The 27212-nt window shown below is 44.0% G+C and overlaps 1 protein-coding gene across 6 annotated transcripts in view; it reads right to left on the bottom strand.

The window, feature by feature from the left end:
* Positions 1 to 27212, bottom strand: part of LOC119033946 (signal-induced proliferation-associated 1-like protein 2) — a 90291-nt gene that overhangs the window by 48834 nt on the left and 14245 nt on the right. For all 6 annotated transcript variants that reach the window (XM_037124576.1, XM_037124574.1, XM_037124577.1 and 3 more), the window contains exons 2-3: positions 5918 to 7715; positions 754 to 887 (exon numbers count right to left, since the gene is read on the bottom strand). In XM_037124576.1, coding sequence (XP_036980471.1) covers positions 754 to 887; positions 5918 to 7445 — 1662 coding nt within the window. In that variant the 5' untranslated portion in view covers positions 7446 to 7715. The remainder of the gene's footprint in view (positions 1 to 753; positions 888 to 5917; positions 7716 to 27212) is intronic.

A 27212-nucleotide genomic window follows, 5' to 3' on the forward strand; every position in this document is an offset into this window, starting at 1 on the left:
AGGGAGAGTGAGAGTGGGGCAGTGAGGCAGAGAGCGCTCAGGCTAAATGATAGGAGTACATGCAAATAGACGCTCCAGTGGATGGGGAGTTAAAACATTTTCTGCGTGCTACTTGCAGGGCTACCATGACCCAGATACATTGTTTTATCATGGGAGTGGTGCTTTAAACCAAGAATGGCACTGGATATCAGTGACATTTCCCTGCCTGACACATCTGTTGCACCTGAATTATTCAGTGGATGAGACCACCCGGCATCAGTCAAGGAGAGGGGTTCTGTACCACCAGGGACCGAGAGACTGTGCATCTCAGTTTGTGGATTAATCAGATTCTGTGTGCACGAGCGTGGGTGTGCGAAAGTGTAAGCAAGCCAGGGCGATCACACCGACTCCGATAGACTGCATCAGTGTTTGCATGACTGGCGAACTGAGTCACAACTGGCACGGCGTCACTGGACACGTTAGGGTGGTGGGAGCAGATTTTGGAGCTGTGAGAAGCCTCCTGATGTTTTTTGGAGGTACTGAAGCGTTACCTCCACTCTCATGCTGCTTGAATGAGCGCTGAGCCGAGTGACCTTAACATGTCTTGCCGAATGCAACATATGAGAAACACACTTTAAAAGCTTGCCTTGGCTTGTAGTCAATTCTTTAATAGGGTGTTGATTTCACGCAGGTTCTTCCTATCCTGCATAGTTCTACGCTGATTTGAGTCAACAAGCAGAGCAGAAAAAGTGCACAGCGGTGTATTAAAGTTACCTGGCTGGTTCTGAAGGTGACTCTGTGGTTGAACTGCATCCCGTCTTTCTCCTTCCCATCGTCCAGCCTCTCCCTGCGGATGCTGACGGCCACAGGTCCAAGATTGTCATCGAACCCGAAATAGTTCTGATGTTCTGGAGGACGAGTAAAAAAGATCTTAATTAAACACAGATGTTTAAAAAAGCAGAAAAGTGGTCTATTGCCTGTTGAAGCATCACATGAAGTGCTCTGAGTTGACACTAACTTCAATGAATACACAATGAATACACAAACTTGCATAGTTGTGAAAAGTGTTATTAAAGGATATGTCCACCTAAAAATGATAATTCCTACATTATCTACTTGACCCCAAACTAGATGTAGTAGGCTGAAGTTTCATAGCTGACAGCTAAAAGTGTTAGCGCGCATCTTGTCTGAAGAGAGCACACGACTTCAACCGCACATTCCGGGTGTACATAAGGTCTTTCAAATCAATTTGGGATCTTGGGGTTTCAGGAGAGTTGGATTACTTCGAGGAGCTATGTAGAGCCATTTTATGATTTTGTTTTCAGATGTTTCTTAAGCTTTAGAACAAGTCCAGATCTGCTTCAGCTGTTGAGGAGAATGCTGTGATGCTGTTCTGCTGAGAAGCATCTGAAATGTTTTGTGGACTTTGACACTTGACCTGACTTTCCCTCTGCGAGCCGCTCTCTTGGAGATTGAAAGTCAGGTCAAGTTTCAGATGATGACAAATTTTTTATTTTTGATGGAACTTGTCCTTTAACCTTGTTCAAATCTGTGTCAAATCACTGCTTTTGCTTAAATAGAATATTGATTAAAATGATTGAGTCCATATATTTATCTCTCATGTTGAAATTCTCTGAGCTTTGGCAAGCTGGGGCAGTGATTACAGAAAGCAGCAGGGGTCCGACGGAGATTTGAAAATGATTGGCTTGGGGATTAGAACCTGGTTTGTGGTGGCAACACTGGGATTAAAAAAGTAAATAAATATAAATACAGCCTTGGAAAGTTTGCCCCACTCTGACCCATCACTGGCCCAAATACTTCACAAAGCACCGTACTTCCATACACAAATGAACAAAGTATTGAGGCAGTCAGACACTTTTTGTTTGGTAGGGTTCGGTATGAAAGATGGATTTGGGACTCTGATTCAAAAGTAACAATCATCCTTTGCATTCTTCATTCGGGAGCGGTGAATTTATGATCCGACCACACGCATACCTTTATAATGCAGATCCAGTGTTCGGGGAGCTTTTTGTATCTGAAGTCACGCCACTACAGATAGAAAGTCTGCTCCTGCTACTGTATTAATCCTAGGCATTAGAAACCATGCTAAAAGCTCACTCAATCCAATTTCTCTCTGCTTTGTTTTAATAGCACACTGCTTCATTGGATAATTGACAGTGCAGGGTGGAAGAATATATGGGAAGAGATGGACAAAGCTACATTTAAACCCAGGACAAAGTGGTTACACGGTATGCACCCTAAACCATGAGGCTACCACCAGGATGTCCTCTCTGACCAGGCTTAGAGTATTTGTGTCCTGTAGTGGAACATAAAAAAGAACAGTGTGTGACATCGCTGGGACTGACAAACCAATTTATGGACTTTATATGAGCTGCCTGTCAAAACAAACAAACAATAGATTTAAATAATTTAAGAATCAGAGTTTTAGCGACAGGGCCTGTGGATGTTGATGTTCAGCTGGTCAGGACATCCATTCATTGCACTCAACAATAGTTGACAATAGTCTCCTAATGTCTTTCTAACCCTGCCTCCTCTCCAGTGTACGGGAAAATGACTAACTCTAATGGGAAGTCAATTTCTCATTATATTTACTCATCAGGATGCATATTTTTTGTTCACTTGTGGACACTCACTGAGTTTTCCGCATTTGTCAAGATGATAATTTGTGCAATTGTAGAGTTGCTGATATGTTGTTTGTTCCTCCCAGCATGTTTGTATAGTGGGGTGTGATGAAATCTATAATGGACACTTATGTCTGTGTAGACATATTGATTTCATATTTGAAAATCATTATATATGTATAAATAAGTAAAAAAAAAATCTCTACTTACTCTAATAAACATCTGTGTGTGTGTGTGGGTGTGTGTGTGTATATAAGGTATGTGTCTCTGGGTGTCTGTTTAGGAGATGGACAGGAGCAGAGCTTTGCGCACAATGAGCGCTGCCTTGAGCAAACACTCCCTAATCCAGGCTAAAGCCGGGGAGAAAGACCTGGATCCCACAGACTACAAAAGAAAAAAAACCTCAAAAGCACTGACATTCGCAAAGTGATTCCTGCAGAAGTTTTGACTTTGCATCTATGTCTAATGAAAACGCTGATCCTTGTCACTGTGGCGTTAACACTGGGGCAATGTGCTTATCAGCATGAATAATGAATTAACTGTATGTAGGCACTACGAGGTCAGCTGTCTGAGGAATGCATGGCTTGTCAGGGACAGTCGACTGAGGGGAAATGCTCTGTGAGGCATAAGGTCAAATGGTGGCAGGATGAGGGATGCCTATGCATATCAGGCCTATAGCGATCCAAATACCAACGGCAAAGTGACGGGGGCAGAGTTGACTGCAGCGGAAAGCTTTTTGTCAACACATCTATATGAACTAGTCACTGGTCAACAACAATAGGTGTTGACAAAAGGCTAAAGGGTAAAATAAAGGCATTACTTTACCCTGTCTCCATATAAGGCATCATCTACATTCTCAGGGACTGGGCCTAGACCCGTTATCCGTCCATCAGCTTTGGCTACTGGGCCACAAAGATATAATCTGACAAGTACCAATCATCTATCATCTAAAATGGACTAGAAGGAACAGCATAAAAAGACACCCTCAACCCTGATGTAGGTCATTTCCACCAAGACAAATAGTATATATGTGCAAATTTCTCATTGCGCGGTGAGTGATATCTTACATGACATCTAATAAACTTCAGTTTCACACTTCTCTCGCTCTGTCAAAACTGTACATGTGTGTTCCCTCTCTCTTGCACGCCATCACCAGGGCACTTCCTGTCGCTCTCTCTGATCTTGACATATGTGAAGTTACAGAATCAATGAGCTCGTAGAGGAATTGGCTCACTTATGAAGAGAAACAGAAGGAAAGGGTGCCATTTTAAGGATATTGATGATGTAGTAACTTTTTTCCTATAAAATCCATGTCCAACACATATACGACAATGTAATCTATTAGGTTGATGAATGTGCAGAGTTAGAAAATGTTGACGACCCCTGGTTTACATCATCCTCTATTGTATCTAAATGGCCTAGCAAGTACAGTATGTATCCAGGACCTGTGTGTAACCATGCTTGGCTTGAGTGTGGATGAACCATCGTGTCCATTAGGGCAGCCTGGGGAGAAACACTCCTGTTGCTAAGGGAAGGAGGGCTTCAGGCAATCAATCTGATCAATGTTCAGCCCAGGTTGATAAAAGCCTGCCCTAAAGTGGTGTCATGCGGTCGTGTTTGTGTGAGTGTGTGTGAGTGTGTGTGCGAGTATGTGCTTGTTTGTATGTGCATGTGGTTTTTTGCGGTGAAGAAAGGTGACGACAGACTTGTCGTTCCAATAAAACACCTCACGAACGAAGGGCAAGGGCTACATCCACATGCTGTGAAAAAGGCATCTTCCGTGAAACCAACGACATCAAAACGAAACAGACAGCTACACAAGGCACTTCAATTATACATTTGACCTCGTTGCCATAGAATGAGGTTAAAAGGATAAACAACTACACCAGTTCTTGGATGGGTAGAAACTGAGACAACATTTCAGACTAAATGGATTATGGGAGAAGCTCAATTTTACATTTAAACACACTGTAAGAAGAGCCGGGGCCTCATTACAGAAAAATGTCCAAGCTGCTTGTCCTATTTTAACTTAAGTTTCAAAAATAGAAAAAAAAACAGTTTACAGAAGCAACTCATGACTGTGTCCTGTCAGACATATCTCAACTTAGGAAATTTAAACTGTAAACTCAGTTCCTCTTTAACCAGCAGTCATCCTCGGTGTCATGCCTGTATCTGTGTTTGGTATGCACTACCTGTATCCATTGTCATGGGTGTGCAAACATGTGCAATAAGAAAAGATGGCTGTGCAATTTTAGTTTGAGTTGGAGTCATGTTTTTGGAAGAAAAAATGTATGAAAGTGAGAATGTGTTTTAAGTCAAAACATGGCCAAGGAAATCTAAGGCTAACATTTTAAAATATGAATGCCATCCTAACTTATTAGGTTCCTTACTCTTCAGTTAGGACACTTGTGTAAAAGGCTAAATTCTTATACTAAATACAATTTAGGAGACATGATTCTGTGATACCAAAAATACTAAATGTCATCCTGAACTGAGATAAGATTTCAGACTTTGGAAGTTTCTGTAATGAGGCCCCAGATCCATAATGTTCTAATTAACCTTGATGGAGGATATCAAACCTCAACTGAGGAATATTCTAATGTGTAGTATCTTTTTGAAGAAGGTCAGGCATTTCTCCGTGTGAAAGGTGAAGCAGCTGTTTTCTGCAGAGGCTTAAGAATGGGTAACTCAATCTGCTGACGGCAGCAAACACAGACACGCAGACAGTGAGAAAAACAGATATGTATAATGCGGTGATGGGTTGGGGTCGGCATGGTATTTCCAGCGTTGGTCACAGAGGTGTTTTAATGAGAGGACCTGGGACCTTGGAATAGTTTTGCTGACCCCAAAGTTTCATAGGGGGGGTCCTCACGCCCCAGCGGCCCCCGCGGGGAACAGCTGCAACACTCCCTCTCGCTCACCTCTCTCTTCTCACATGACTAATCACAGCTTCTCTGCAGGGTTCAGGGCAATATCACAGAGAGGACACGACCGTTCTTCTCCCGGGGAAGTGAAACACACACCCTCGCACCCAACACAGGCCTGCTATTGTTCTGGCCCCTATTTCATCTGGTCCTACAAAAATAACTGGGCCGCCAAGATATCTGACCCAATGAGCGGAGGCTGGTCCATAAGGGAACTCTCACACGGCATTGTGCATAGTCTTGTTTCAAAGAAGTTTGGCCTGGAAAGTTTTATCATCCTCAACATGGAGTCAATTTCATTCTTCCTGAATCATCATTTTAAATCTCTGCAAATCCAAAAAAAATGACACAGTCATCATGAGCATTCCTTACCTCTCCCATAGAAGTACTTGTGGTAGTAGTATGCTCCAAGGTCGATGTGCTCAATGATGTAGCGTTTGACCTTCTCCCTGTGGATAGGCTGGTTTTCTCGAGGCACCTCTAGCACAGAGACTCCAGCATTGGTGCAGTGGGAGCTTAAAGATGATTCAAAAGAGCAGCTCTCTGACACACCACTGTAGTTGGCACTGTTGGCTCTGGAGAGGGAGATCCTCCTCTCGCCCTCACCGCCAATTTCATTGCGAAAGTGTGGACAGCTCAGCACCAAATTGTTGCCCTTCCCATCCCCCTCGTCAACGTCCAAGTTCTCCTTAGGGTTCAAGTCCTCCCTGCTGCCCAGCGGTGACTCAAACAAGGGGGCATTCACATTGCTACATCCTGCTGCTCCGCCATCGTTCCCTATTCCAGGTCCAGCTCCAGGTCCAGCACCAGCTCCAACTCCAATCACTCCAGCAGCTCCAGGCCCTATTCCAGCTGATGCGGCTGAAGCCCCCGTAGTGGTGTTCTTCCTCTGGCTCAGGTTAGCTCTGCTCGCCACCGCCTCGCTAATGTTAAAAAGAACGCTCTGGACATCATAGTGCGCGAAGCATTTCTGGAAGCTGAGCGGACGCCGGTCATCCTCTATTGAGAGCCTCAAGGCGTCGCTCTCGCTTTTGATGGTCCGCAGTTTCCTAAAGAGAGACGTCTCGGATGATTCCGATTTAAGACGCCTCATGAATGACTTCTCCCGCTCCCGGCTATAGAGAAGAGAGCTGTCAATGTAGTCGTAGCCTGGAATGTGGACTATCTCACCCCTGGCAATCTGGGCTGCAGTCTGCAGGCTGGGGGAGAGGGAGGCATCGCAGCGCAACAACTCAGGGAAACCCAGAGGCGGAATGCTACGGTGGTCCAGGGTGTCAACTCGGTAGCCCCGAAGCATGGTGAAAAAGCCATCTCCACTCAAACCTTGGCGGTCAATGGAGGATGTGCTGCCGTATTCGCGGTGCAGCGAGGCCCCAGTGTTTGGATTGACAGCATTCTGGTCCATTATGTCCTCAGAGTCAATGTCACTAATAGTAACATCGCTGTTGCTGCGTTGACGGATCGGATGGAGACCCTTCAGTGGGGAGTGGCTGAGAAGGTCACTCAGCGAGTATTTGTCAGAGTAGTCCACCTCCACACAGACTGCTTCGCCTTGCTCCAGTATTTCCACTGCGTGTTCCTGTTGGCCGTTCTGAAATACCGGTATCACACTCTGATAGTTGGGGGAAGGCCGACCGTCCCATCCATCTTTCCGTGGTGGCCATTCCGTCACCCTGGCCCTGACACCCATTTTAGGCATGGCTGGGGTACCATTTGTTTTGCCTGCGCCTTCAGGTTTCCCCTGCATGTTGGAGGCTGGTGGTCCCATGCTACTATTCAAGGCTTTGAGTTTCCTGCCAAATAGCTCCTCTGTCTGCATGGCTCTGGAGTATTCTTCTGGGCCTCCCACAATTCCCACAAGGTTTGATTTGTTATCCGTCACAGGGCTCAAAATACTCATATCCTGCTGGCAGACTCCTTGAAGAGCACACTTTCAGGACCCGTCTTCATTACATCATGTGATTTGCTCAGTGGTGAGTGGAGGAGGAGCCTCTTTCCTGAGTCAATGAGGCAGCCGTCGTCATAACTCACAGAAGGCGGCTGGCACAACGATCGACACGCAGCATTTGGATGTCAAGGACAAGTGTCTGAGGAGCGCTGAGGCACAGCGCAGTGGAGTCTTTTCTCACAGCGTGCCACCGATGCAGAACGACAGCTGGAAGAGTTGGATCTGTGACACAGAAACAAAAACACAGAAGAAAATTTTAGTGCACTGAAGTGGGTTAGAGCACTTTAAAACATTTAAAACAAGGGAAAGCAGTTTGCATTGCTCAAAATGACCCGAAAAACACAGCACATCCAGTTCAGCTATAAAAATGATCATCCTGCTGACCTAAATCTTCTGTTATCTCGTGATAAACTCCCACCAAGGTGTATGTAGGGCTGTATTACTTTTGGAACTATGTGGAGCATAACACTTAATACGGATAATTAGTGAATTCGAGAGGAGCTGATTCCATTATGGGTTTATAACAAGATAGATGTATATCTTGGTGCTTCAAGCCAATGCCTAACAGATGGTGGTGAAGCAAATTACAGCAACAAGAGGCAGATGTTCAGCTAAATGTTCGCATGTACCAATATCTGATCCAACTGCTCGCAGCATCATCAAGCCGGCAAATTATACAGGAAGGATAGTTCTGAATATTCAACGCCAATGCCATTTTGCATTTTTATCTGATGTAGTTGGGTAGGAGGAAAATGAACACGGATACAATGAGGCAAACTGGCTATGGGGTGAAGTCCTCTCCAATACTGTTACAGAGTCAAAGTTTCCAAGTTTAGTCTTTCCCCTTGTTCAGTTTTGTTCTGCTGGGGGAAAATACACAGACAAAAGGCTGATATCAGCAGTTTTATTCATTAACCTGAACATCTGAGGACAGGGAGAAAGAGAGCGAAAACATTGCTCGGCTTGTCCTTGAAAAAGAGTTTCGTTTCCTCCTGGGTATTTTAGATGTCAGATATAAAAATGGAAACCACGTGAGTGTGCAGCATGTGTATCTGTAAGTTACATCCCGGTAAATCAACCATGTGTACAAATTTGTTAAACAGGCACCGTGTTGGCCATGCACCTCCATCTAATGCGGAAAACGATTTGACATGGACAATGCAATTAAGACACTGACAAACAAAGACTGTACTGTTTACCGACGCCAAAGGCAGAGCTCCAAGAGGAAGTGAGCAAATTGAGGAAACATAAGTAGATTCTTCTCTCGTCGATCTCAACCAGTGTTATTGGGTGTGTTGTGAGTCCAGTGGGAGGAGGGACTGAGGCGTTACACTGGATTCATTTCCTCAAACACTAACTTCTGCATAAAAGATCACACAACACCATGCGCCAGTCGAGAATGTGACAAGGGCGGATATAGAGGAATAGAGGGTGGCATGACGACTTTATGGGGTGCTAGAAATATACTGTATGTATGTAATTCAATCTGTCTTATATATCAATATTTTTCTGGGAAAGCTGCCAAAAAGATATTATTAAAAGTATTAGTAAAAAATAAAAAAAAAACGGAAAAAAAAACCCAAAAACTAAAGGTGGCTTTAGACATTAAATTGTTTCATTTTCAATATTATTTTTTTTTTGTAAATAAATGTCTATTTTTAATCCACCATTTTTATGACGGTTTTTTCTTGAATTTGGATTCTGCAGATACTGATGTGGATACGAGAGCTCCTTTATCTTGAATATTATTATCATCGATATACAAGTGGATGTTGCTAGTATTATGTGGAAGGATACAAAAGACTTGCAGAGCACTTCTTTTTGAAAAAGCAATTCTGCAAAAATACATTCAAGGACCAACATATGGAATATATGAGTGTGGAATCTGGATCAGTACCAGGACTGCACTGGTCCCAACTGTACGTTATAAAACTAGTTGTTGTTGTATGTTAAAGGTGCATTACTGGTCTGACCTATGCACATATCTTCCTGCCACTCCCCATTCTGTACTTCCACTGATGGAAGTTTGCACACATAGTAGGATTAAAAAGCCATCAGCTGCTGGGAGAAGATGGAAATGCGGCCTGCTGCAGGGGCAGCTAACAGTACCTGGGTATAGTGGGGCAGAACCTTGGAATCTATGGGGAGCTTCATCTCTTGTTGCATTTACTTGCAGTCAGGCATGAGCATGTTGCTCTTTTAAATTTCTAACAGCAACAATTTTTCATAAACACATTTTTGTATTAGACTGTCAAAAACCGGGATGGCAGCCAGGGTGTCAAGGCATTTTTTTAGGGGTGGCAGCTGCCTGCAGATCTGCCCCGGGACTGCTGCAAATCTTCCTACATTGACCTAAATGCCTTTTTCTTGTTCTGTGGCTGTGTGCCTCATTTCTCCTAGTACTGCAATCATGTGAAAACCCCACGAGTTATCAAATAAACCCTGCACATCACAGAGAACAAGGCTCCAAAGCTCAAGCTGTTTGCTTCAGTGAAGATGATAAGCCCCCGTTAGAGCTTTCCTCTTTGGAAGGTTTCACTGTGAAAATGATAGATGAAGTTTAGACACAGCGTCCCAAGCTGTGCTCCAGCTCTGTCCACTGGCCTCTAATATGATAGCTTCTGTTTCCAGACAACTGTTTACATTTCTCTTTTGCTGTTAAGGAGGAGGATGAACTATTTTGGGAGGGAAATGTCGGCCACATTAAGATTAGCTACAAGCCACACCAGACCAAATACATTTGAGTCGGAAACGTTGTACTAATAAAGTATGCACCTCTGCAGGGGCCAAATACAGTTTAATGCATGCATGACCCAAATGTGTAGGAATAGACTAAAAATGATACCTTCTCAGTTAAGTACCCTGCCAAACTACCCACAATACCTCTCTCTCCCATTAAAGGCTTGTCTGGTTATGAACACAGCTTCATTCACAGGCAGCAAACTGCAGTGTCTCTGTATTTAACACAAGGCGGAGAGAGGACAACAAGACATTGTGTTGTGTCATGTGAATGTATAATGTAGTGACAAGAGCTGTTCTGGGAAATATGTTTGTCGGTTGCAGTAGGCGAATGATGAATAATGGAATATTTGGTGTGCGGCAGCGTAGTTAACAATGACAGCATCTGTATCTGAAAAGGCCAAAGTGGTAAAATTGGGTATGAAGTTGCTTTTGATGAATAAATCAATGAGCTCTGAACTATAAGAACCAATTCTAACATTACAATCTGGTACACAGTAACAGGCGAAAGATAGGACAAAGACCTGTAGCGAGTAAATATGGTTGTACTTAAAGATGGACAACTTTGTCTCCGAATTGTTTGTAATTATAATTAATGACTTGACAAAGGTAAAAAGAGAGTACTAAATATCCAGCACCCAAAAACACCATTTAAGTTATCCTGTCACCACAACAAAGTATCTTAAATTTACTGTAAATTACTCTAATTTTTTCCCATATCATCTATCTCTTAGACATTTCCTTTATGTTTCTCCAGTCAACCAAAATCCGCCTTGGGGTCTGTTTCCCAGCCACGATGACAGGGAGCAGAGGTGACTATATGGCAGCCTGCTGACCGACACCCAAATGTCGCCTATTGACTGAACAATTAGAGCAAGTGACAGCAAAATGTGCCACCTGTGCAAACAGCTTTATCAATGGTGACACTCCAACAGAGGCTTTAACGGATGACTGAGAACCGGGAGAACAAAGGAACTGACATACTGTAATCTCAAAGCGTGACAACAACACAGCATGAATGACTTTTCACAGTAGTCCGTGTGGGGTGGCTAAAAAAGATGGAGGGGTGTAATGCTGTCAATGCGGCAGCGTCGGGAGAAGTCATTAGCATTATGTCATCGCGTCAAAGATGACTAAATGGACAAACATTAAGATATAAAGAGAACAAAAGAGAGCTGTAACAACTGCCATTCAAAACTTCTACAGAGGTTTTCAAAGACGCTTCAAATGTCTCTCATCACATTTTATGGAACCATTATCCGATAAAAATGTATTTTTCACAAAATTGTGACTTTTGGACTCTCTGATTACTGGAAATCCTTGGATCACATCATTCGGAGACAATCCTACTCAGCCACAACGGGAATCTAATTCTGCAAATGGTATAAGACTAAAAATATTAGTGTAGCATAAGTGTAATTCTCGATTTAAAGGGTAACTCCACCATTTCACATTATAGAGTGTATTTTCACTCTTTGGGGAGTACTTCTGTGTATGTAAAAACAAGTAGTATAAAGCCTTTTTGTGGCTCCAGACGAACCTGCATGTAACTTGATAAATTCCATCCAGTGTTGCATTGTGGGTAATGTAGGCACCAGGTTTTTAAAAAAGCAGTAAACTGCATTGTGTAATCGTCCTGAGTGAAATCACTGGAGGCAATTTATCAGATTACATGCATGATTTTTTCATCATGATTTTTTTCCATCAACACACATTATTCCCTGAGAAAATCCACCAAAACTGTTGAAAAATGCCGTATCCTACAATGTTAAAGATGTTTACCCGGATCGGTAGCTTAATGACAACACAACAACAAATGTACAGAGATGATAACACAATCTCCTTGGCGGAGCTGAAAACACACAGAAGCAGTAGACCCCTATGTTTATGTTCATACTGTCCAGCCTCTCCTTGTTTATGTTGCTACAGGGGGTCAGGAAAGGGTGAACTGGCCTTTATTTCACATCTCGGACAGGACAGGATAAACCAGAGGACATGGTGGTCTGTGTTTCCCTTTCCTGTCTGCTATTAGTTACTTTCCCTGCGACAGTGATTAATGAACTCAGTTGTTTCAGTCCACATCTATCCCCCAACCAACAGAAAGTGCCCCGAGCTACTTGGTCAGCAGAATCTATCTATACCTGAAGGAGGCTGTTTTCTGTCCTCTCCTTTCAGGCTGTGTGTACATGGGAGGCAGCAGATGGAGGGTGGGCGGTCTGCTTGTCTAACAGCCCTTTATTACTGGAGTAATGCATCGCCATTATGGGTGTTTAAGACACAAGGCCTGGTGATCAGGGGGGAAGGGGCTGAGAAGGAGAGATGGGAGAGAAAGACAGGCCTAATTACAGTAATGAACCCATTTTCTGTCTCTGATGTTGGATGGTCTGTCTTTCATCCCGGTCCATCTAGAGAGGAGTGGCCTAGCTTTTCTCGCAGGTCTTAAAATAATCCTGACATTGTGGCCTGATTAAAGGCCCGGCAGATATTAATACGCTGTCAGGAAAGTGAGCACGTTCCGTCCACCATCCTGGGATTAATAGTATCGCTGATAAGCCGTCTCACCAGATCAGGACACATGGCGAGATGTCAGCCATCTCTGACGGTCTCACTTCTCACTTCTACAACTCCTATACAACTGTCGCTGCGATCACGGAGAGAAAGACCACCCCAACAAAGCTCTGGAGCGCCTTTTGTGGCAGCTCCTTTGCAGTTCTCCGAATTATCCAAATGTTTACAGTGTCAGATAGATTAAAGTGGGTACATTCAGATACTTTGCTCCTCAGCTACTTGAGCTAAGAGTGAAATGGTGTTTCAATTTGAAGAAGAGATTTATGGAAATTAAATCACAACGCAAGGATGTTCTACAAAACAGCGCTGCATATATTAACACTTAGGCTCTATTCGACGCCAGTTGCAAACACGTTCTGTGCACAACAGCATTAAGATTACTCCACCGAGCGACGACAGCACTTCACGAAATTAGGAGCTCACTGTGTGCTGCTCAGAAAGCAGGGCCATGACATAAACCCTTTAAAAAAATACTCTTTGAGAGGAATGCCAAATCATTCGCACACCTGATTTAGACATAAGGTTACCTTTCAAAATATCTTCTTGTGAAAGCCTGAATTAGAGGAGTTGCAAAGGTTGAGTAAATTGTGTGTTGAAATTGCAGAAACTCACCTAGAAGTCGCAATTATGGAGGCAAAATATCAAGATTTGCATGGGTTTGGCCATCACAGGCACAATTTCGCTGTATGTTTCTGCCAGTGCATGGTGCATCCATTCTGCATGATTACAGAATACTATAACAACAGAGCAACCTGTTATTATATTATTCAGTACACTGGCAAGGCTGAGGCAAGAGAATCAAGTAGGTAAAAGATGAAGCAACTGTATGCAAGCTTTTCACTTCATTGAATCCCCACATTCCTCTAAAATCTGCCATCCTCCACGTTATCCACCCCAGGTCAAACATGTTTATTTAACCCCCACCAAGCTGCAGGGCCACTCTGAGCCCCGGGGTGACCACAGACCTGTGATTATAGACAATTATCTTTAATAAACCCTGGTGTAATTGAGCCACATTAACGCTCCTCTGTTCTCAGCAAGCAGGAAGTAGTAGCTGGCCGCGTCCCCAAGACGCCTCGACCTCCAGAGCTGAGGCCAAGCCGTGATGCAGTCATCCTCTCCTCTCGCAGCCAAATTAGGGTGCAATGTGGGTTAGAGGCCAAGATGATTACACCAATTTTCCAGCTCATGGACTTCATCATATAGTGAGTCAGGCCGCATTAATATGTGAAGCCCCGCTCTGTGCATCCACAATCCCTTTTATTTCAGTTCCTTGCTACCTGCCCTCTCTGGCAGCTCTGCAGCCAGTCAGAGATTTGGATGCCTCACACTGACTGTTGTTCATCATTAACGCACGGGAGAGGAAAAAAAAAAAAAACAGCAGAAAGCAAACAAACCTGAAGGCACGTTTGCTTATGCTTCGCTGCCCGCCATTTCATTCCTCAATAAACGCACAATAAAAACAATGAATCACATTCCATGTCACATCACACTCAAAGGCGATCAAATTTGCGCTGCACACTGTGTTAGTGTTTCGCCCTCTGAGGAGTTGATTTAAAACAACGTGGGAGCTCTGTTTTCAATCCTCTATTGTGAGCAGATGTTCCAACCTTGCAGTGGGAATGGGAGGGGTGCACGCAATGGTTTTGGGCAGGATAGATATTAAATTCATCACACTTGCAGGCAAAGCATGAGGGGGTGTATGACTGCAACCAGACACGGGCATCTCCAATCTGATGAAAACATTCCTGTTTCCGCTTCACTGGAGCGATTCTTTACCTTAACTGGGTTAAAGCAGAGGAGATTGTGAGGTTAAGAAGAGAAGGGAAAGTGGTCGACCGGGAAGAAAAAAAAACCAAATGGGAGTTTTGCCAAACCTTGCTCAAAGAGATTTGTGCAATCAAACCATACAACCAATTAATTGGGTGATGTTATCCTCGAGAGTTCATTACCAGGGCCTGGGAAAACTGGCACACCATCTTCCCCAAGTGCCTCCAAAACCAGAGAGGACACTGTGTGTGAGACTATGAAAGTATGGACCAAAGAAAACCAAATGCACCATTCAACTATTTCCTCTTTCATCTGCTGCTCTCACAATTCAACCTCACAGCAGGGAGAAATCTCCCACCAGCTGACACTCAAATTAGCACTGATGCTAAAGCCCTGCCATCTATGTCCAAGCCCAGCCCGTCCTCAACACAGCGATAAACTCACTCCATCTGAGCCAGTAAGAACCCAATCATCTAACTCCACCCTCTCTTATTGTGGTCAGACCACCAGCCGAACGCCCCGATGTGCCAATATTGCCTGCAGGGAGTAACGCTGAGATTTTAATGGCCAGTGTGAAAGGAGGGTCACACCCTCAGTGGGAGGTAAGGAAACCAATAAAATGAGTTCCAGCCAGCGGCCTTATCGCGCCTGATGTGTATGTATAAAGGGAAACTGACAGCAAACCACATCCAGCCTACTTTTCCTTTAAAAATACTCACATGGATGAGGATTTAACAAGATTTATTTAGGTTAAGTGAGGTTGCACACGTAAAGAGCAACAGAATTAAAAATAATGCTTCACTAGTGAGAGGATACAGGGGCCCACAGTCACATCTATCCACCATTTGACCACCTGTATCCAATCTCCTTCACGTCACTCTATTTCTATCATTATGAGCTCCAGTATGCTCAATTTGAAATAAATTTAGCAAACTGTCTGAAGCTGTTGAATACAGTTTTGTATGTGACTGGAGGTCAGTCCCTCCGCACTAAAAATGATGGAATATGCAGAGAAATCTCAGAAACACAGAGCCAGAACTCCTGATGCTAAAAGTTGAGATGAATAGACGCAGCAGCTCCATCTGCAGCTTAGAGTCGCAGCTTATGTTACAAGAGGGACAAGATGATTTAGAACCGGTCCCTGTGCTGCTCTGCAACAACAAAAAGCAGACAGCGTGTTTGTTCCCTAAACTAAAGAGGAAGACTGAGTGGAGAGCTTACTCTTTTCTAACAACAGAGGAGCAGTACAAATGAGGAGGGAAGAGTGTGCCAGCCGCTTTTATGATGTGCCAAAACAGTGACCCGAGCTATCACTCCAAGTCAGTAAACTTGATGTGATTTAGTTCTTTAATTATGTTAGAGATATGTTGATATTTTTTTCAAAAGTCTCTGTAAAAGCTCAGCTGAGTTATATTACAAGTACTGCTTGTCTGATATAGGTATCATTAGGGGCACAGCAGCGGCCACAGACCACCTGCTTTCATGGTAAAACTACAGCAGCACTTAGTGAAGCGCATACCTCCACCATGGTCCAACAGTCCTCTTTTGTACTCATTCATGAATACCATCCACGTAAATATGCCAGGTTGCTTTTCATCAGGAAACCACTTACATTTTTTGCCTCCTGTCTGTGTCCATTTATTTGTTGGTTTGTCAGCAGGATTACACAAAAAACTACTGAGCAGAATTTTGTTCACTTTCTTTAACATTGCTAGACGGGGTGTTAAAGAAAGTGACGTTATTGTTAATTTCTCAGGAAATAATGCATGGATCTTGACTTTAAGTGGCTGAATACAAAAGGAGACTGCAGGGCCTTGGTGGATCATGTGCTCAACTTAGTGCCATTCTACTTCCCTGATAAATGTACCATTTAAGTGTTGAAAAATGATGTCCTATCTCGCAATCCTAAAGAAAGTAAGAAAAAAATTGCTTGTCCTGTCCTTTTATCTGGATGCGCACCGAAAGTTAATGGGGTCTATTCTGGGCCGAGACCCATTTCTTCATCCAAGTGTCGAGGAAATCTATTCAGTTCTTTTTGTGCAATCCTGTGTAAGCCCAGTGGAGGCTTTTTATTTGTCAAACCTGCCATACTGTCTTCGTGAACATGGTAATTCGGTTTTTCAATGTCCAAAGTCCTCACATGTTTTACTACTCATGTGTGATCTCATTTCTCTTTGACTGTCCGCAAATATGCGCTGTCATTTTCGGGCTTAACTCTTGCTGGGAAAACAAAAGAGCGTCCTGTCATCACCGCAGACCGTACTGACATGATCCAATTTACATGGCATTGCCCACAATCACACAAACAAACGCGATGAGCTCATACCAAACATGACCATGGGCATAACAGAGGAGACCAAGGGAAAACAGAGAATACTACAAAGGACAGGAGAGTGTGTGCATGTGTAAAGAGCGAGGGGCTGAACAGAGGCAGTTTCTTGCAAGAGCAAGAGACGATTAAAGACTTTTTGTTTACATCTCAAAGCACACAGACCCAAGTTGAGCCTACAGCAGAAGAACAATCAGAAGAAGAGATAAAAAAGGAGGTCAGACAGCACAAAGTAAACACACAGCCTCGCCGTCTCATCATTCCCCTGGCTCCGGGCCTCACAATGCCCTGTGGGAAATGCCCACATTCACTAATGCCCAGTCAGTGCCCCAGGTGCACAGACTTATGGAGAACACAGCCTCTATCAAACAAGCACTGCAGTGTCTCCAGGAGTCCAACCTCTGGCATGAGAGCAGCTTCAAAAGAAACTCCTTTTTTCTCCGTCTACGTTTTGATCTATATAAAACTCAAGCAAAAGTCCTTTCAGCTGTTTCACTTCTAGACTGAGAGGAGCAGACGAGAATCTCTGCAAAAAGGAAGTGCGTTCATACCTGAATAAGACTTCTAAACTTCTATAGCAGTCGAGGAAAACTCAACAGCGTTCCCGCACAGATATAAGACAGACAACATCTGGAATAAAGGAGGCCACAGGCAGATATAGCTTTGTGCTGAGCTGCACTGTCTGATATCAGCTCCTGTGGTTACAGAGCTTACCGGAGGTCACTGCCCTCAAATAGTCATCTCACCACACCTCATCTGTCAACAGCTGTGCTCTCACGTGTAAAATTAAACAAAAGATAGCCGTTTGCTTTGCCGTGGACTTTGTGGTTTTTGGACTGGTGGTTATTTCCAACTGTTGTCTTATCGTGGAGACAGCTTACACCGACATGAGTCTGTTTTCCTACACCTGACGCACCCCTGGATTCTGCTCTGCTGCTTTGTGTTAGCTAGCAGTAGCTCCGTCTAGAATACCTAAAAGCTCGGGGGTCACCCCGAGATCTGACGCCGCTTTACGTGGTTCAGGGAACAGTAAGTATTTACCCCACAGAAACTGCAAATGCTGAATTCTTTTAATTTCCTGCACACATTCAAATCTCCTAATATCTACCATATGTTGCGTTACAGATGGAGAAAAAGGGGTCTGCCAGAAGAGTGGTTTGAAACATCGTGACTGTGTATAGAGGCAGGGAACTGGGAGAAGGCAGAGACAGAGCTAATCTTATTATGTGTATGTGCACATATCTTTCATCTCCATTTCTCTGGGAACATCAGTTGAGTCTTTGAAAGTAATTGATTGCATTGTGAAGCAGCACAGCATGTTGTGACGCTTCACATGTATAAAGTTCAAATGCTTCTGCGCCGAGTGGTGTTGTGACAGTAAATATCCACAACAGATGTTCTGAAAGTGATTTAAGACACGACTCTTATCACTTGGTGACGACTGAGCCCGTTCATCAAGTCATTTGTCTCAGTAGTTCTAGTGCAAACACGAAATACACACCTTGCACTTCAGATCTGCTGTTTTCGAAAGTCAGATGGCTGATAATGCATTAAGATGACAGCCGTCAATAAAATAAAATTACCACTGCAGCTCTGGAATGACGACCTTTACGTGCCAAGATTAACATAATTACCAACAGCAATCCATCAAGTGGGACCGCAGTACCGCAGTAACGGCTGACGGTAGCTCCAAATAATCGCAGTGACGAGGTGTAGAGCCGCAAAGTTACGAAAAGAAAAGAACCCCTGTTCTGGATCTGGACTGAGCCTTGTATAACACAGCACAACAGTGGTAGTGCAGGGGAGCGGCAGGCCTCCTCCTGGCTCCACTGAAAATGGGAGTCTCCTGCCCTGATGCCCCGCCAGCTGGCCGCCTGCCCAGCGCCTGCCAGGCAGCACACTGCCATTGTCCTTTAGTTGTTTCAGGGTGATCTGAGAATTAAAATAGACAGGACAACAGATTTTCCCTGTTTATACACACAGAATAAAGAACAGCCACTGCGGTAAACACTCACCCAGAATGCACTGAGTTAAATTATTTAAGCAATGTAGTAAACCAGGCTAATGCAGTGTCCCATTTTTTAAACACAAAATTAATGAATACTGACTTATGGAAGGCAGCTTTACTAGAAATGTTACTGGCAGTGCTACAGGAAGTTCTAACACCTGTGTCAGTTGATATTATGTAATAACCAGCATTAATATCACACCCATAATATGCATGCATAGTTCTAGATATCTATAGAGGTCTCACAGACTGAAGCTCCTGTATGTTCCCAACAGAAGGAGACCGTGTTTGTTCTTGGCTGCTCCAGTGAAGCCCCACGAGCAGAGAGCACTGTGCTGTGGCCCTTCTCCAAAAGGGACCATCTGTCCCCCGAACTTGGCCTAGCCACACCGGGCCTTCGTGGCTATGGTGAGACAGAAAAGGGACGTGCAGGGTTGATGTGGCCCAGCAGGCCTCTAGAATAAACCACCACCTATTTCCATCAGCACACATCCCCCCTCTGCTGCTTCCCAGCAGCACGCCGCTTGCCCTGCTACCTCCATACCAACGACAGCCTGTCAGCGGAGCACACTCTCTCAGGGAGAGGAGGGAAAGAGAACGGGTGGGGGGGGGATGGTGAGAAGCGCACTCTCATCTCGCAAAAGCGAAGCTGTTAACAGAGACTTGAGGAGTTTGGAGAGAACGCTTTGAGAACATCCATGCTCGCGCTTCTCTGCTGAGGTCAGTCAGATTGCACATTGTCACATTATCGCTGCAGAGTAGGGAAGTAGGTAAAGGTAGTGAGAAACTAAACACTAAGGAACACACATCACGCATCATTCATGGAGCAGCACAAACACATGCTGACCAGCAGGACGACCTCAGAATGTGTCAGTGTCCTCTTATTCACTTTGGTAGTGCTCAGTTAGTTTTCGAAGTTTGTTTCTCACCCAGAAATCTCAGAGATTTGCCTTAGACAGACAATTTGGACTTCTTGGCAGCAGCTGGGAGCTCCACAGCTGACACAGAGTAAGGTTTAGTCAGCTGGGGGGGATGGGGGAGAACATAACTTGAGGGAGGACAGGAGTAAGCACAGATACATGGATGAATCACTCTTACATTCACCTCGCAAGAACTTTCTGTGCTGTTTCAGCCACAGACACACACTCACCGATTCCCCCCGGTATACACCATAGGCTAGACCAGTCCTCAAACACAAAAAAATACTTATTCTGCACATACATGTGAGGTCAGCATGCATCATTTAGCATGTATTTTTTTCCCATGATGCCATGACATGACAACCAACACCAATGATCAACAGTTGCCATGCTTACCTGATTAAGAGAGTCCTATTTCATCAGAGCCATAAATCCTTAGAGCACAGGACACAAAGCCCCGTGAGCCACTGTGGTAATGAGCTCACTATGGAAATGCTATCCAAGTGCATTAAATCCATCAGCCACTTGTTGAGAGAAAGCTGCCACACTTCACAGCAAGACAGCCCAGAAAACAAACAGCTCTTCCTCCTTATTCCCTCGGTTTCTTTATCCAATAACTAGTTCGGGGAGAAAATTAAGAGAGGTGGAAGAAAAAGAAGGAGAGAGTAAAATAAGGTTGAGTCTGGCGGCCATCGGGGAGTCAATTTGGGGGAAATGCATACAGCTGCTGCTTAATGCACGCGGCCCTCTCCCTCCCCCTGTGACAAAGCCACCAACAGAATGAATGGGACCGCTGCATTAGCATATGTAAGGGAAAGTAGGTGGCTGTGCTGGGCGGGAGGGGAGAAAGACTGCTGGGAGTTGGTGGCAGGGGGGAGGGGGTGGACCGTGACATTCAGAACTTCTCTGGCTGACAGGAAGGACGGGTAAAAAGAGGGGGAAAAGCTATTGTTCCTGGGAAAAGATGCCCAGGTCAAGCCTGTGACCTTAAGTTTCTTGCAGTGGCTGACATTTGGATCGGCGGGAGATGGAGGGATCCGCTTATCCGTTCTCCATCCTATGAAGCCGCAGCCGGGTACAAAGGTCTGTCTGACAAACGGAGCCAGCAGCAACCATGACCGCCTTAAACACACGGAGATAAGAGGAGAAAGACAGAGCCCAAGAGGAGAACTGCCCTTCCTTCAAAACTGATAATCCCTCTAGCCACACGCCATATGCTGAGCCGGCATATTTTTACCTTGGGCAGACAGGAGGGCTGGGTGAGGCTGCGATGGTCCTGAGAGCAAGGAGGGAAAAAAAATGTATGACAAAAGGTCCTCATCTCCGCAGGGCGCTACTCTCCGGTGCTTCACTGCAGACAGCTGTGGGTTTAAGGGCCGACACACCGCAAGCCGGAGAGCTAGTGCCACCAAAGCCTCACTGCAGTTTGTTTAAGTGAAGCTTTTATCATGAGATGTGAGGCAATGCATCAAAGGCTGCAGCTGACAGCAAGCTGACCACTAACATTCATGCACAATCTGCATCTGAATGGCAGGAAGTAAGTAAGTAAGTGAGGCTATTTAAAAGTTGAAACTGTAAAGGTTTGCTTGCTTTTGCTTTGTGCTGGAGTGGAAAAGCAAAAGAAAAAAAAAAAAGAAACCCAAACAAATCCAGTGAAAACAACAACTTTCAGAGAGTGAGTGCAACATTTCAGCAGACATATTCTCAATTTATTCCTTAAACATTTAGTTAAAATATTGTGAAGAGGATGAGTGTGCAGGGGTTGTTGGTTATGTAACATTCATTGAGACTTTCTTTGATTACATCAACACTTATGAGAAGTTATTTCCTCTTATGCAAACACAGGTCAGCTGTTGTCTCCGTTGTCGCCGTCACTACTATTCTGGGTATTTTTAACCCCTTCAACACTCTGTGTTCGATACAGCCATAGCAGCTGCGCTTTCTGGTTCTCTCTTCTGACAGCAAGTTGACACAAACACCACTGCAATGCCCACTGAAGTATTTAACGAGATGGCACAGTAAACTGCTGTTGACGAGTGTGTTGTGCTGTGGTTAGCCCAAAAGCCAAATGTAATTCTCAAAGCTAAAAGTAATCCCTCTCAGAGCTATCAGGCCTGAGGAATCACAGCAGGGTTACGTTTGACAGGAAAATACTTGGACACACTATGGTCAGAAGTAATTTACTTGGATGCTGTTGTACTTAACACACAGTACACATGCATTATTATGCCAGGCTTTTAATAAAAAATCATGTTAAGGCCTAAATATAACTACTGTTATTCTCCCTATGGTATCAAAAGTTGATATTTCTCCATGTATTCAAGTTAGAAACGCCAGTCACATGACAATACCACTTCAAGGTGTTCATCTTTTAAATGAAGCTGTCAGGCATCGTTGAGCTGTGTCAGCTGTCATTATGTGTTGAATCAGATCAGTTGCCGTTTGCTGACGCCAGTTGTTTAAATTCAGTTTGGTGCGTCTTGGCCCTGACATGGAGTTATTGTTAGGGATTGTGGTTCAAATCTTTGGGTGTGGAGACCTATAAAACCATTCTCAACAACCACTGAGACACCTCTAAACAAGGCACTTGTAACTACTGCAGAGGAGCTGCATTAGCACCATGTTTCATAAGTGCACTGACTGAGCTGTGAAACCAGTTATTTCCGAGAAAGTCAACCTTCCTTAGACACATAAAAGCTAAATATAGAACAACTCTGCGAGGTAATTGAGTTGTGATGACATATCTCTCCTCCTGTACAGTGCAACATAACTGAGTTCCAGAGGTCTTAATTGGAAAAACACTAAACAGTGACATTGTAACCACTTCCTGAAGACTGCTTTGCTCTCCCTGTTTCCAGTTGGAGGTAGGAGCATGTTAATAGCAGGAAATGACAGACTTTAATCTAGCCGAATGAATGGCACCAAGTACAGGTCTGTATGCCACAGTTGGCTTTGATCTAGCCACTGCAGGCAGGTTCTCAGCTTTGATTGGAGTTGAGGGGAAGGAAAAGAGTTTTATTTGAAGAGTGGGAAGCCCCAGGAGGTAACACTTAGCAGTTCTTGTCACTGCATCCCAGCAAACAGACAAACTATTCATCGGCCTACACACATGTGCAGCAGGGCCTGTGGAGAAACACACAATCCCACAAACACCGCTCGTTTGCACATGGACGGCCGGGTCTGACGGGTAATTTACATACCAAGGGTAGTCATTACACAAACGGATACACATGCAAAATGACCTACATTCACAAACACTTCAGAATGGTCTTTCACAGCTCATCTTTCAAATACTGCAGACAGTTTGGACTCATTCAAAGAAACACACTGACTTTTTTTCCAAGTTTCCTGTTTCTATGCTAAGCTAAGCTAACTTCAGACACCCCTACACAAGGTAAAACAAAGCACAACCATGTTTTTTCATAAATTAAATATGCCTGACATTTTTAATAATGGATAGTTGAGTTAAATATTTTACTGCAGTTAGTTTATGTGGTTGATGTTTGGATCCTCTCGCAAAACTGAAAACAGAGACAGCATCTGCTTTATCACATGTGTCTCTGGAAACAATAATCACAAAATTTAATTACCAAATTTGGACTGGATGTTCACAGAAATGTATTGCATACAATGAAGCAACAATTTAATCAAAACCTTTGTCCACGTTTCAAATTTCTACATTAAATTCGTGAGTATACTCCAAAAAAAAGATTCAAACGTGGGCAGCTGTGGACACTGTGGAGCTTGGAGGACGCGTCCCACACATGCAGACGTATTCTGTACATTGCTGTATTGTAGTGGTCGCTGTCACAACAAATTGGAGGGAGATGGATGACTGTACAGAGCCTATGTATGCACCCATGATGACTAAATCAACGTCTCAAGGACCCTCACGCAATCATGGATGCAGAAAGAAAAAGTCTGTATAGAAACACACACATGAATTGTGGATGAAAATTGAATAGGAAATCAAAAATCCATTTCTCAAATTAAATAGTAAATTTATACAGTGTGGCTGTCCTTAATTTAAATGTACCAAAGACTGTTATCTTGTCACAAAAGTAGGGTTTGGACCATTTACTTCACCATACAATGTGGTTTGCCCTTTTCTTCTGTAGTCTGCATTGTTTGTCCTTGCAGTTGAGATGTGTTGGATCTTACACATCTTATGCCTCTTTATACATCACTGGTTCCATTACTCCTTCCATCAACCTCCAGCCTTTCCCCACAGGACACCTAAGCGCTGTCTTGTTTGGTGATGGCTTTGGCCATTTGGTACATGGCTGTGAGTGCATGCCGGTGGATGACTCAACTCATCCAGACTGGTACCTTGACACCCTCTCTCATTCTCACTCTGGCCAAACAAAATGCATGTGTGACGTCTGGCAGAGGGTTATGAATATATTCCCCAACAGACGCATACACAGACAGTCACAGACACATATTAGTTAAACAAACATACCGCATCTTGCGTAATACAATATCTTTAGCATCGTACAGGACTTTCCTTTCGAGATGCTTGACTGTGGTGTACTTTCATGGGACTGTCAAGAATACAGTGTAATCCATTACAAAGCCTGATTACGAATAAATGCACACTCAACATTTTTTAAAAATATATTATATGTATTATATATATTATATTCAATTTCTCTGCAGTGGAACTAATTCCTTCTTAAAACAACCCAAAATTAGTCATTCAGTGGTGAACCCGACAAGTCAACCCAACTCAGCATGGTGGTGTGGAAGCAATTGAGGCTTGCTTCGTAATTACAGCACTAAACAAGTCGAAGCAGCACAATGCGGTGGGGAACGAGGGCTTTTGCCTGATTGATTCCACCAGGGGACATTTCATAATCACCAAGAACCAAAGGCACCTGTATCCGCTCAGATCAAGCTCTCTTTCATGAAGGTGTGACGATAGCCAGGCATGTGATCCATTTGCCGTCCAGTATTTTTAGCCCTGCTGATAACAGCATGCTGCAGTAAGACAAGTTCTTCCTTAGTTATGCAGAGTGGCAAAGAAGTTGTTTAGGGAAATGGCCTGTTCCTCCCGCAGAGAGGAAGGGGGGAGCAGCAGCTGGCAGCCAACAGGCAAACACAGCATCTCCGAATGTCACTTCTCCCCTATCCGCCCCCTTCCTTTTTATCTCCCTCCAAATTCTCTCCTCCTCTCAGTTTGTTCTGTATCTGTTGTCTGAATTCATCAGAGAGCTGGAGCCTGTGCTGCCACCACTATGCCTCCCATGCCACTCCATCAGGAAGAGAGAGAAAGAGAAGGGGGTCGTGGGCGCATGAGGTGAGGGGGTGGAGAGTAAACAGTGGCTTTCGCATCCCTCCATGTTGTTGCCAGGCAACTTTTTTCTGCATATGACAGCCTTGAGTGACAGCAGACCTCCCTTCAGAACAAAGAGGGAGGGAGAGGAGAGGAGCAGAGAGCAGCACGCGGATGAGCGGTGATCTACTGAATACGGGACAGGCACATTGTCGTCGAGTTTCGAGCAGCACAGAGCAACATTATTAAACATTTGAACAAAACCACAATAGTCTAGAAAAAGGGTGAGACAGGCTCAGGAGAGCAGTTCCCAATTTAGGGGTCAGAACACACCAAGGGGTCGCAAGATAAACATGAGGGGTCGTGAGATGATAAACAGAAATGTGTGCTTCTAATTTTTGCTGTTTTCTTTTCAAATTACTCGATAATTTTACTCTTTATGGCCTCTAAAAACTGTTCAATTAGGCCAAGGTGACTACTCTCAGGCCTTTTGAGGTCTTTATGGGTCCAAATCTTCCTGCCCAAACTCGAAAAACCGAGCGGTATATTAGCCAGAACTGAAGTGGACCAGTCTATCACCAATGAAGAAGAAGGAGACAATAGACCTGGTCTGCACTGATTTCCACTAGTTCACATTCAAGTTGTCATTACAAAAACTGCTGTTCTGACAAGTGTAATGTTAATAGTCACCTCGAGTGTGCCTGATAAAGCATATGGACACATACAGTCCACCCTCTTTGCCAAACAAGGTCAAATATAAATTTCTTTTTTTTTGTTTTTCTTCTCTTGCTGGTTGAAAAAGCATAGCTAATACACTCGTTAGTTCAATTCAAAAGTTGACTTGCATGATCACGGCTGAGTCTTGTCAGATCCACTTGGGTATTATACATAATGCTAAACAGAACCGAGAACAACCTGGAACTGATTGGTTGGCTTTGCCCATCAATGGAAGTGAATTCTACAGTATTTTGTTGTTGTTGTTCCAAAAAATATTCTCATGTCAGTTACAGGGACATAATATTTAGTGAAAATTATAATAGAGCCAAAAAAGCCCTTTTGTTTTCATCCTGTTAAAGACCATTATAACTGTTGACATTAATAACAGAGTCAAACTGTGATTTGGTTTTAAATGGTTAGTGTGCTGTGAAAATTTCACACCATTGCAACCCTACAGTACCTGTCTGGGATCTCAGGGATGAAACAGTAAAGACTTCCACTATCAAAAGCTTGATGCAACTGGTGACTGTGAGTAATGCAACATTCAAGGTTGACAAGCATAAAAGAGGGAGTTTCAGAACATGGTGCTTTTGAAAATGTTCCGTCTCTGTTGCAGACAACTTTCTTTCTTTTCACACCAGATAAAGAAAACTTCTTTTCTGTTGCTGTCACACTGCAGAACAAACCACTTGATTATTTTTTTGAACACTTAAAACATTGCCACTGGCACTCTGAAGGATGTCTTCGGTAATTAAGTGCTTATCCGACTCGTGTTTATATTTTGCAGTTTTGCGCTTGCTCTTTCATTACCTACGAACATATGATTAGGATCTGTAAGGAACTCCTGGGGCAGAGCACCGGCTTTTACCAACAAAACCTACAAACTATACTTTGGCAAAAGTTGGCAGACAGCAGTAGTTCCGGCTCAGCACGTTTTGTGAACGGTGCAGATGACGCGCTTCATCCATAGGGCACGTAATGAGGGTTTCTGACGAACGCAGGGGCTAATATTAGCACGTGAATAATAATCACTGGCCGGAGCGCTGCTTTTCATTGGAAGTTTGGCAGGGAAGAGCGTGCTGCTGAATGCCAGGTCAGGGGTGCTGCTCTGCGGATGTGTGCAGATGGAGTGGGCAGTCAGGAAGCAAAGGAAAGTTGACACTGGAAACCATATTGTTAACAGCAGTATGGGCAAAGCTGCCAGTGCTTTCAGATGACCGAGTAGGATGCCAGATGCTTGCACCACGGCTGGCTAGAGAAGTGGAAAACAAGGCTACAAACAAACAAGTAGTCCGACAATGGTTACATTCACAGATGGATGAACCCGTTGGCATACTGTAGGTGAGGCTGGTGAAAGTCTGATACACAACAACAAAAAAAAGAAAGGATGTAT

Source organism: Acanthopagrus latus, chromosome 15 (assembly GCF_904848185.1).
Source record: "Acanthopagrus latus isolate v.2019 chromosome 15, fAcaLat1.1, whole genome shotgun sequence".
Classification (NCBI taxonomy): domain Eukaryota; kingdom Metazoa; phylum Chordata; class Actinopteri; order Spariformes; family Sparidae; genus Acanthopagrus; species Acanthopagrus latus.